Here is a 12,095-nt window from a genome sequence, read left to right on the forward strand (position 1 = left end):
TAGTTTATCAAAAAATATTATGATTGTAGAATTTCCTATAATAATTTTGAAATATAAAAATTAAGATACCATAATCAAGTGGTAAATTTTCGTTTGTGCAACCTAATTTTTCATACTACTGTTGATGTAACAAATTTTTTTGTGTTAATAAATAAAAAAACGTTCCATAGTATAATAAAAAGTTAATGGAATAGTTTACTCTTAATTTGAGACCTTTCAGGAATTCTTTCTTTTTTCGTGAATATGGACGGTGCAATTCAGCATTTTAAATCGAAACTTGACTAAAAACTTTAAAAACTGCACGAAATTAGGGAGAAGAAAAAAAAAATTATTATTAAAAATGGTGTGTAAAAGTATTCCATAATTGTGGGTATATAATATATCAATTAGATTTAAGTCGGCCAGTCAATAATTCAAGTACCAACTCCGGTCACACCCAGTTTTTATAACAACGATTCTCGATTTATTTATTGAGCAAAAGCTGATGTAATCATAACAATCATCTTCCAATTTAAAACTGCGTCTTTTTCAATTTGATTTCAATCTACCACTCTTGCTTCTAAACCCAATAAATAAATAAATAAAGCACCAATACAAGACTACACCAGTTATCACCGCTATTTATCCATATACCCACAACCACAAGTGCTTAATTGCGTTTACTTGTTGGAATAGGTCACTTTTGCAGCTAAGGATCCACGTATTCGAATCAACATACAAGGTTCCCCATTCGAATGGGCAAAATTTAAGAAGAACATATATAAAATTAATTTTGTACGTGCATCCACACTGATTATCTATGACCATATATACATACATTACGTGTGTGTTTATCTATATATATGTTATGATCCTCTCATCCAATTTCATAACATACTTGGTACTACTCTTAAATAGTTACAAAAAATGGATTTTAGAAAACCCAATGGTCTCTTTAGCAACAAGAGCTTCATCTTCCAACTCCTCACTGGACCATGGTTCATGGTTTTTGCATCATTGCTAATCATGTCCACTGCAGGCACACCCTATGCCTTTGGACTATATTCCAGCGAGATCAAATCTGTGCTTGGCTACGACCAAACCACACTCAATTTGATCAGTTTTTTCAAGGACGTGGGCACCAACGTTGGTATCCTACCAGGCCTAATCAACGAGGTCACACCCCCATGGGTGGTCTTATCAACTGGTGCACTTGTGAACTTTTTGGGGTACTTCATGATATGGCTATCCGTGACAGAAAAAATAGCAAAGCCCCAAGTATGGATGATGTGCTTGTACATCTTTCTTGGTGCAAATTCAACTGCTTTTGCCAACACTGGAGCACTTGTAACCTGCGTGAAGAACTTCCCGGAAAGCCGTGGCGTGGTGCTAGGGCTTCTAAAGGGATATGTTGGTCTCACTGGTGCTATAATCACTCAACTCTACCATGCTTTCTATGGTAATGACACGAAGTCTTTGATTTTGCTTCTAGGGTGGCTTCCTGCTGCTATATCTTTCGCTTTTCTACGTACAATAAGAATCATGAAGGTGAATCGGCGACAGAACGAGCTCCAAGTGTTCTATAATTTCCTTTATATATCACTTGGCCTTGCTGGGTTTCTAATGGTCATGATTATAGTAGAGCAAAAGGTCACTTTCTCGCAGAGCGAGTATGGTGGAAGTGTAGCTGCGGTGCTGCTTTTGCTCTTTCTCCCACTTGCTGTGGTTATCATGGAAGAGCGTTATCTGTGGAAGAACAAGAATATATCATCACTCAACGATTCTTGCCAGGTGAAAGTAATCACTGAGAAGCCAAAAGCAGAAAGTACTACAGCATCTTTTGCGCAATCCATTCCTGACACAACCAATTTGGTCCCTGAATTGGACAAAGAAAAGCATGTTTCATGTTGGAAAAACGTGTTCAGCCCACCGGATAGAGGTGACGACTATACCATACTACAAGCACTTTTCAGCATTGACATGTTGATATTGTTCTTCTCAGCAATTTGTGGTGTTGGAGGCACTTTAACAGCTATAGACAATTTGGGACAAATGGGAACTTCGCTTGGTTACCCAACTCGAAGTATAAGCACATTTGTGTCTCTTGTGAGCATATGGAATTATCTTGGACGAGTGACCTCGGGTTTGGTCTCTGAAATTCTATTGAAAAAGTACAAGTTCCCTCGACCTCTCATGCTGACTCTAGTGCTCCTATTAGCATGTGTTGGTCACCTTCTAATCGCGTTTAATCCTCCAGGTGGTCTCTATGTTGCATCGATAATTATCGGGTTTTCTTTTGGTGCACAATGGCCATTACTTTTTGCAATAATTTCTGAAATTTTTGGCCTAAAGTACTACTCTACTTTGTACAATTTTGGGTCAGTGGCTAGCCCAATTGGACTGTATGTACTCAACGTAAAGGTCACTGGGCATTTATATGATAAGGAAGCTAGAAAGCAGCTGGCTGCCTCAGGACAAGTAAGGAATGCTGGGGAGGCTTTGAATTGTATTGGGGTTGAGTGCTTCAAATTGTCATTCATAATAATTACAGCTGTGACATTGTTTGGCTCGCTTGTTTCTCTCTTTTTGGTGTTGAGGACTAGGAAGTTCTATAAGAGTGACATTTACAAGAAGTTCCGGGAGGAGGCGAAGTTGGCTGAGAGGGAGATGGCAATGGCCGGAGACCACATTGGACCCGAAAATGGTCGCTAGGCTACGCATAAAAGTCGTTGATTTTATTAGTGAAATGGATAAATAGACTGGTTTTATTGAGGATGAATGTTTCATAAATTTTTTCCTTTTAATAATTTGATGGTTGCGGCTTTAAAAAAAAGAAAAAGAAAAATTGATGTTACAGTAATTTTTCTTACAAGAGAAAGCATATAATATTAAGTTACAAGATTCTTGATTCAGCTTGAAAATGCAGATTTGGTATAAATAGTGAGAATTTCATTGCTAGGCTTAAATTGTTCCTTATAAGAAAAAATATAATACTATGTTCTATCTTTATTTATTTTTTTGGTTGCAACTTGTAAGGTAAAAAAATTCTCTTGAGACGTATTGACGTTTGGGCTTGTTTAAATTACTCGAAATAAAATAAAGAGCTGGTGACTTTATTAGTTGACCTGATTAGTCTCAATACATTTGATAATGGTTACAGTGTTACGCAACTGCTCTGCATTTATAGTTATAAAATCATTTAAAAAAAATATGGGATAAATTTTGGGCTATTGACAAATGAACACGTTTTGAATGATCAGAATTGACAGTATATAATTTATATAATTTTTTATTTTTGACGTGGGAAATTTTTTTTTTTTTGGACAAAATGGGCTTCTGCCCTTTTCGGGCAAATTATATAGGAAAATGCCCAATTTTCAAAATAATTAGAAAAATGCCCCTCTTTTAAAACTTGATTTTTGATAAATCAAATTAGAAAAAAAAAAAAAAAAATCTAAAGCCCTATAGTGGCGTTTTAAGGAGCTTATAGTGACGTTTTAAGAACTTATAGTGACGTTTTTTAACTCGACTTCAAAGAAATCGAGTTATAGGTAAAAAAATGCTACTATAGGTCGATTTCATTGCCTATAACTCAATTTCATTGAAGTCGAGTTAAAAAACGTCATTATAGGTCCTTAGAACATCACTATAGACTCCTTAAAAAGGGCAATATAAGGCCTAATTCGATTTATCAAAAATCGAGTTTTAAAAGAGGGACATTTCCTTATTTAGTTTGAGAAGGGAGGCATTTCCTTATATAATTTGCCCAAAAAAGATAAAAGCCCATTTTGTCCTTATTTTTCCTCACTAATTTGGAGAATTCCTATGGCCGTTTGTTGTACCCTAATCTTTAATATATAGTGCACCATCCCCAAGAATGTTTAAAATCCATGTGACCATTTTATTAGCATTTTTTTTTTCTTTTTCTAATTTGATAATTGGGGAAAATAAGACATTTTAATCTGGAATAATGTTTATATTGGAAATATAGAAGGTATCAACTAGGTGAGGCATAAAACTCTTGGCAATTAACTAATTTACTGTTTTAGTTAGTTAATATCAATCCTTCCATTATTTCTCCTAAGTTCTAATAATCCATTTGACACAGGAGTGTTTGAAGTTTTAGCTAACCTAATATGAGTTTAAAAGCCCAACTAAGATGACTTTTAAGCCCAATGAATAAGACCCATATTTTTTTATCAAAATTTTCCTCCAATTTAGATGATATTTAAAGATTAATAAGTCATTTTGTCCAAGGAATCAAACAGCATTTAATTAGAATTTTCTAGGAAATATTACAGTCTCTAGAGTAGAAAATATTACAGTCTCTACAGTCTCTAGGAAATATTACAGTCTCTAGAGATCTCATTTCAGCTTCTCGATAAGGTAGAAAAGCCTTTTACTAGTTTTACTAGTTTCTATGAGTCCAATTGACTTTAATATTGAAAACGTAATGTTTTGAGTGTTATTTTTTTTTCCCTATGCCCAGAGGGCTATTCTAAGTACTATATAAGTTATTTGGCCGGAATTTTATCTTTGTTTTCCTATGCCTAGAGGGCTATTCTAAGTCCTGTATAAGTCATTTGGTGGATTTTATTGAGTGGTGAATTTATTCCATCTTGTATCCTTAATTAAATTCCATTAGGTGAAGATAATTTATATCTCATTGGTCTTTTGTTTTAATGGTAAGCTATCTATCAATTTTACTTGGGTTTTGGTTTGCTTCAACTATCTAAAATTATATATCCAGTCATCTTTCTTTTCTCAATATCGTCATCTCTCTCCTTATTTTGTCTACTTGTTATTTGACATCTCTGGTGGAAATCAAATAATCAATGGATTTCCTAAATTTCTATAAAAGAAAATATCTCTTACAATTTTTTATAATATTTGATAGTCTTCGTGGTTTTTATGAATTGTAATTTTTTTTAAAATTATTTTGAATTTCTTATTTTTGGAGCTAAAATGAGATTTCCAAAAAAATATTAGGATTTTCATTTTACTTTTCTAATTCTTTATTGAAAATTTTAATTATTTTTCTCCTTCAACATCCTTAGTAAAGGGGAACCAGTTACAAAAATAAAAGCAATCATATTTTCTAAAAATAGATAATTTATCATCTTCTCCATATTACAAATTGTTAAGCCTTTATCAAACGTCTCAGTTATATTGCTAGGTATTCTCGTTTATTGTAACAACTAAATCATATATATATATATATATATAAAATGCATAATATACATTAAAAATTATAATTTATAAGTCTTATCTATTCATATGCTTTTTTATTTAATTACCTTTCTTTCATAGGATGTTTATGTATAATTTGGAGGAGATGATTTGAATTCTAAATATCTCAACTTGAAACACTAAAATATATCAAATGAAACACTAAAATATACTACATCAAGTAGTTGAATCACAAAACACTTCCTTTCATAGTTTAGTACTTTTATCGTTGAAAATTGTGTGTCCCATTTCTCAACCATGTGGAAGATTAAGATCCACAATAATAGGAGGCGGGGAACATAAATGCGGACCCAACTTGGGTAATTTTCTTGGTGGCACCTAATCTCTTCATTTCAATTCGTTTATCAGAGCATAGTACTCAGACAAAAAGAAAAAGAAAAAAAAGAAAAGAATAATAATACAGAAGGAACAACTGATCATATTTCACTAATATATTATCAAGAGGAAAAAAAGAAATACGAAACTTTTTATTTATTTATTATAGAAAGCATACGTTACATACTTAGTAATGGTGGAATATAAAATAAAACAAGTTTTTATCTTTCTTTTTTCATTTTGCTGAAATAAAATAAAACACTTTTTTTTTAATAGGATTTTTGTTCTATTATACGTGTAACGTTGATAAAAGTCATGGCAAGTATCTTGAAGCACCTTTTTTTTATTCAGAAAGGTATCTTGAAGTACTTAAATTCAAATATACTATAGAAATGTTGACTATCTCCCAAATAATTAACACACATCTCTAGGACCACCATGACTCCATGAGGTACATGACAACCTTGTCAACGTTTGGACTGTTTGGTACATCCTACTGAGCAAAACACTGCAGAGCACAGATCAATGGTTGTTAGCAGTGGTGGTGGTGGAGGCCCTTGGGCGGAGATGAAGGGTGGCCTCACCCTCCAAATTCTAAAGGGCCGGAGATTCATGATGTTTGGGTCTCTTTTGATTATGAACACGGCTGGTTTGAGCTACATCTTTGGCCTTTACTCCAGCGAGATCAAGTCCTCTCTTGGCTATGACCAAACCACCCTCAATTTGATCAGCTTCTACAAGGACTTGGGTGCAAATATTGGAATCATCTCTGGTCTAATCAATGAGATCACACCCCCATGGGTTGTGTTAGCTATGGGTGCAGGGTTCAACTTTTTTGGGTACTTCATGATATGGCTAAGCGTGACTGGAAGAGTTGCCAAGCCCCATGTTTGGCAAATGTGCTTATACATATGCCTTGGCTCAAATTCACAACCTTTTGTCAACACTGGAGCCCTTGTCACTTGCATCAAGAACTTCCCTGAAAGCCGTGGAGTTCTTATTGGTGTTTTGAAGGGTTACACGGGTCTAAGTGGGGCTGTGATTACACAGTTGTACCATGCTATCTATGGTGATGACGCGAAGTCTTTGATTTTGCTAATTGCGTGGCTTCCAGCAGCTGTATGTTTGACTTTTCTTCGAACCATGAGGATCATGAAGGCTCCTCGGCAGCCTAACGAGCTCAACCTTCTCTATAATTTCCTCTATATTTCGCTTGGTCTCGCGGGGTTCTTGATGATTATAATCATAGTAGAGAAAAGGGTCACCTTTACACAAAGTGAATATGGAGGGAGTGCAGCCATGGTACTTTTCTTACTGTTTCTCCCACTTGCAGTTGTCATTAGAGACGAGTACAGGCTTTGGAAGAGTAAGAATGAAGCCATGAATGACCCTTCACCAATAACAGTTACTACAGAGGAGGCAATTTCTAATGGAGCTTCAACAATTTCAGTCACGACAAGTGCTCAAAATAACAAGCAAGTTTCTTGTTGGCAAACAGCTTTTCAGCCACCAGATAGAGGGGAGGACTATACGATTTTACAGGCACTTTTCAGCATTGACATGTTGCTGATATTCTTTGCTACAATCTGTGGCCTAGGGGGAACTTTAACGGTGATAGACAACTTGGGTCAGATTGGAGCTTCCTTAGGATATCCAAAGCAAAGCATAAGCACTTTTGTGTCACTTGTAAGCATTTGGAACTACCTCGGACGTGTGGTCGCAGGTATTACCTCCGAAATTTTCATTACAAAGTACAAAATCCCACGCACTCTCATGCTCACTTTGACTCTCCTAGTATCATGTATTGGTCACCTCCTAATCGCGTTTAATATACCGAATGGTATCTATTTCGCATCAGTGATTATTGGGTTTTGTTTTGGTGCACAATGGCCATTGCTCTTTGCAATTATTTCTGAAATCTTTGGCCTCAAGTACTACTCTACACTGTTCAATTTTGCGGCTGTGGCAAGTCCAATAGGGTCTTATTTGCTCAATGTGAGAGTCACTGGGCATTTATATGACAAGGAAGCTGAGAAGCAAATGGCAGCCTCGGGGCTCATAAGGAAGGTTGGGGAGGACTTGAAGTGTAATGGGGTTGAGTGCTTCAAATTGTCTTTCATTATCATTGCTGCCGTGACCTTTTCTGGCACACTTGTTTCGTTTATTCTGATGCTAAGGACTAGGAAGTTCTATAAGAGTGACATCTATAAGAAGTTCAGTGAGAATGAGAATCAGGCCCAAACGAAAACCGTGATGGCTGGAGATGGTGCCCAACTGGTGGAGGCACAAGTTAGGTAGGTAATGACTGGGAGCTATATCCCACTTTTTTGGTCTTTTCTTGCAAAATTATTTGTAACTACCTAGTGATTTCTAAAGTTACAAGGTTTTTTTTTTTTTTTTTTTTTTTTTCTGTGAAAAAAAAAAAGATTTTCACAAAATTTTCTCTCACTTCACCATATCCTTCTTGGCAGGAGATGGAGTTTTATAAGAGTGACAATTAGGGTCAGTTTCGGAATAATTTGTTTAGTTTTCTGCTGAAAATATTATAAATAAAAATAAAAAACTAAATAAAAAAAGTTAATTTTTTTTTTTTTTTGTTGTTGAAAGTATTGTAGCAAAAAAAGTAGAGTAGAATCCACAATAATTAAAAATTAATTATCATGTGTTACAAAATCTATAACATATGACCCACAAACAATCAACTTTAGAGTCCGTTTGGATATAGCTAAAAATTGAAATTGAAAACTGAAAAACACTATAGCAAAATAATTTTTAAATGTGTAATAGTACCATGAGACCCATTTTTAATGAAAAAAATTGCTAAAAAGTGAAATTTGTGAGTCTGTAAATAGTAAACACTATGTATTGTTTATTGAAAAAGTCAAATATTGCAGCTACTGTTCATAAACAGTAGCCACAACAGTAATAAACAGTAAAAATTTTGGCTGAAATGCGTNCACAATAATTAAAAATTAATTATCATTTGTACAAAATCTATAACATATGACCCACAAACAATCAACTTTAGAGTCCGTTTGGATATAGCTAAAAATTGAAATTGAAAACTGAAAAACACTATAGCAAAATAATTTTTAAATGTGTAAATAGTACCATGAGACCCATTTTTAATGAAAAAATTGCTAAAAAGTGAAATTTGTGAGTCTGTAAATAGTAAACACTATGTATTGTTTATTGAAAAAGTCAAATATTGCAGCTACTGTTCATAAACAGTAGCCACAACAGTAAATAAACAGTAAAAATTTTGGCTGAAATGCGAAAAAAAAAAAAAAAAAAAAAAAAGCTGAAAACACAAACGCCTAACATGGAGGCCCAAACAAAACATACACTTACCTCACTTTTTGAACAAAAAGTTAGAGCAAGACTCTTAAAATGTGCCAAGCCGGTTGAGCAATTAAACTCACTTTAAGCCAAAAAAAATTTCTACTTTGCAAAACCCGCTTACCTCACTTTTTGAACAAAAAGTTATAGTAAGACTCTTAAAATGTGCCAAGCCGGTTGAGCAATTAAACTCACTTTAAGCCAAAAAAATTTTCTACTTTGCAAGACCCATGGGACCTGCAAACAGTAAAAATAGTTATAAATTGCATTTTATTCTATCAAGAAATGTCTGAATTTTCCATTCCAATTAATTAACTGGCTATGGGTACGATTCACCCTTCTATTCTATCTTCTTCCAAATTCCAGTCTATTTCACTCCATTCCACTAAATTCTTCTAGTTATTGCGATTTTGACTGGTATGTGAATGAATCATTATTTTTTACCTAAACCTTTTTTTTTAAGAAACTTTTATTATTTTACATACCTATGACATTTTATTATTATTTTCCTTTAACAACGTGCTTTTCTTGTTTACTTCACTCATTATTTTTTACTTGTTTTTTTTTTTGTTCATTAATATACTTATCTATGACATTTTTTAGACTTATATTATCTAATGATGATATTAAGTATGTGCACTATTTGATTTGGAATTAATAATCTAACATGGTATAATATCATGTGATGCAAACTTAGGCATGTGTTTATGTGTAAAACTTTAGTGGTAACCACAAAATGATATGCCAAAATAGATAAGTGCCAAAATTTTCCATTTCAATAGGCAAACTGGAACGGGGTCCAAAAAAGTATTTTGAACATTTAAAAGTAATAAGCAATAATTTAAATGAGAATGTGGTAACCACAAAATGATATGCCAAACACATACTTATAGATTGAGTTAAGTTAAAATGAGAATGTGGCTCAAATTAAAACCGTGATGGCTGGAGGTGGCAAAATTTTTAGGACACATGAATAATAACTATAAATACTGGATTTTGCACCCATAATTTAATCAAGGAAGATGGCTAGAGTGACCATTCATATACCCAATATTTAGAGTTGCATTACATGCATTAATTCATTCATTGCATATCATAAAAATGATCTTGAGGTTCTGATGGTCACGACGGTGTGTCCAATTTCCAAATTGGACTGTTAGATTGAAGGATATCACATGATCAAGTTTGCACAATTTGCATGCATTTTGTTTGGGTGGAATCGACCACGCATGATTAATTAAATTAATTATGATTGATTAGACAATTAAAATTAATTAAATAATTTTGTGATTGGTTGTTGGTTAGTGTTAAAAATAGACTTGCTTGCATGAGAATAAAGTGGATAATCAGAGAACAAAAAAGTTATGGATAATCAAGACTTTTTGGAATATTTATCTACAAGATAATTATCACTTTAAAGACCTAAATATCCGGAAAAAGGGGTTAATTTTTAGAATACGGATTAAAATGTGTTTAAGTACAATTCCTGGCTCAAAAATCCTCAAAAAAGGAGTCCAAATTGGACCAAAACTCAAACGCGGGCTTGGCGCCCAAGAGGGCCATTCGGCACTTTGGCCTAAATTGTTGGCACTGCCCAGGGACTCCTTGATTGAGATAAGACCTATCTTTTACGATTTTTTGGAGATAAGGATGCCTCCCAATTTGTATTTGATCTCATTGAAGCATCCCAACCTCTATAAATAGAGGAAACAAATTAGAATTAAGGCCTCTTCTCTTCTAACTTTTCAATTCCCCTCATGTTAAAGATGTTTTAGAGGCTTTTGCTTTAGGTACTTCTTTTTTGTAAGTAAAGTATTTTAGGCTTCAAAGAGGTTAACAAATTTCTTTAAATCCTAAAATATTCTTTCATTAGAAGAGCACACTCATGCAAGAGGTTTTTTTGTTTTTCTTCTTTCATTAATTTTGGTTATTGTTTGACGCATGAATATGTTTAGCATATTTTTTATTATGTTCTGTTTTTGATATGGTTACCATGCTTAAATACATTGCTTGAATTTTCTTTAACATGTGCTTAGGTGATTGTTTATTGTAACTCTTTTTCTTAAGTTTCAAAATCTACAATGGCTAAAAAAATTCTTTTATGAAATTTAAAAACTGATCTGTATTTTCAGATCTGATTTTCTCTAAATTTAAAAACTAATATGTACTTTTCAGATCTAATTTTTTTTCTCTAAAGACTCAAAAAACTTATATGTATTTTTCACACAAAAACTTATCTGTTTGTCATTAAGTGTAAGTTTGGGTAGAAATTATTTCTACCCACGTCTGCATTTCTAGTGTTTCAGTGGTTTCACACCTTTTTTTTTTTTCACTTGTTTTCTACTTTTTGGAGACAAATAGCACTGTTCATTACTGTTCATCATTGTTCATTCACGGGACCCACAACCACTTTATTCAGAAAAAATATTAGTCTCACGGTACTATTTACACATTTAAAAATTATTTTGCTATAATGTTTTCAGTTTTCAGCAAAATAAGCTGTATCCAAACGGACCATAAATACAGATTTGACTTTTTTTAACACAAAAACTGATCTGTATTTTCATTAAATATAGATCTGATTTTTTTTAGAAAAATTTTTATTTGTTACAAAATTGTAGAGTTTGAAATTTAAAAGAAGGAATTGAAAGTTAGGTTGAAATCTTGATTTTTAAATATATATATATATATATACACACATGTATAATAAATTTATCTCATGAATGTGGATCCTCTTCCAAAAAGTCACAATTTTGATTTTTCTTGATAAAATCACTTTTTTTTTTTTTTTTTAACTTTACACAAAACAGATCTAGTACTTTTTAACAAAAATCTTATTCTTTCTTTTACATAAAAACAGATCTGATTTTCTTTACAAATCCAATTTTTTTTATTCACAAAACAGATCTAAATTTTCTTGAAAAAGAGGACACATCCATAAGGTAAATTTATTTAAATTAATTTTGTCAAGTGTGCATCATGTGTGTTGAACATATCATTTAACATCATGCAAAAATGGTATATTGGTCATTAGAGTCTAAAAGACCAAACTCTGTCTTAGCGGAATGGGTACCTAACACATTCCCATTCTGTAAACTAACCCCCGAGCTTAGGGTCTTTGGATAGGTAGATTAGTGCTTTGTCTATTTAATCTTGGGTAGATTGTAACTAGGACCAAAGCTTTGTATCCTTTTGCATAGACTGTAACTAGG

At 33.2% G+C, this 12,095-nt stretch overlaps 2 protein-coding genes across 2 annotated transcripts; both read left to right on the forward strand.

Moving 5' to 3' along the window:
- The first annotated feature begins 834 nt into the window (after positions 1-834).
- On the forward strand, positions 835-3,099 carry LOC112034485 (uncharacterized). Its single transcript, XM_024067301.2, has one exon. It carries the CDS (start codon positions 907-909, stop codon positions 2,689-2,691), a length of 1,785 nt encoding a protein of 594 aa, XP_023923069.2. The 5' UTR covers positions 835-906; the 3' UTR covers positions 2,692-3,099.
- Positions 3,100-5,917: 2,818 nt separating this feature from the next.
- Positions 5,918-7,937, forward strand: LOC112036446 (uncharacterized). The gene has a single exon (XM_024069244.2). The coding sequence runs from the start codon at positions 6,070-6,072 to the stop codon at positions 7,840-7,842; it is 1,773 nt and encodes a 590-aa protein (XP_023925012.1). The 5' UTR covers positions 5,918-6,069; the 3' UTR covers positions 7,843-7,937.
- Positions 7,938-12,095: the final 4,158 nt, after the last annotated feature.

The sequence above is a fragment of the Quercus suber genome, unplaced genomic scaffold, assembly GCF_002906115.3.
Source record: "Quercus suber isolate HL8 unplaced genomic scaffold, Cork oak 2.0 scaffold_430, whole genome shotgun sequence".
In the NCBI taxonomy this organism is placed as follows: domain Eukaryota; kingdom Viridiplantae; phylum Streptophyta; class Magnoliopsida; order Fagales; family Fagaceae; genus Quercus; species Quercus suber.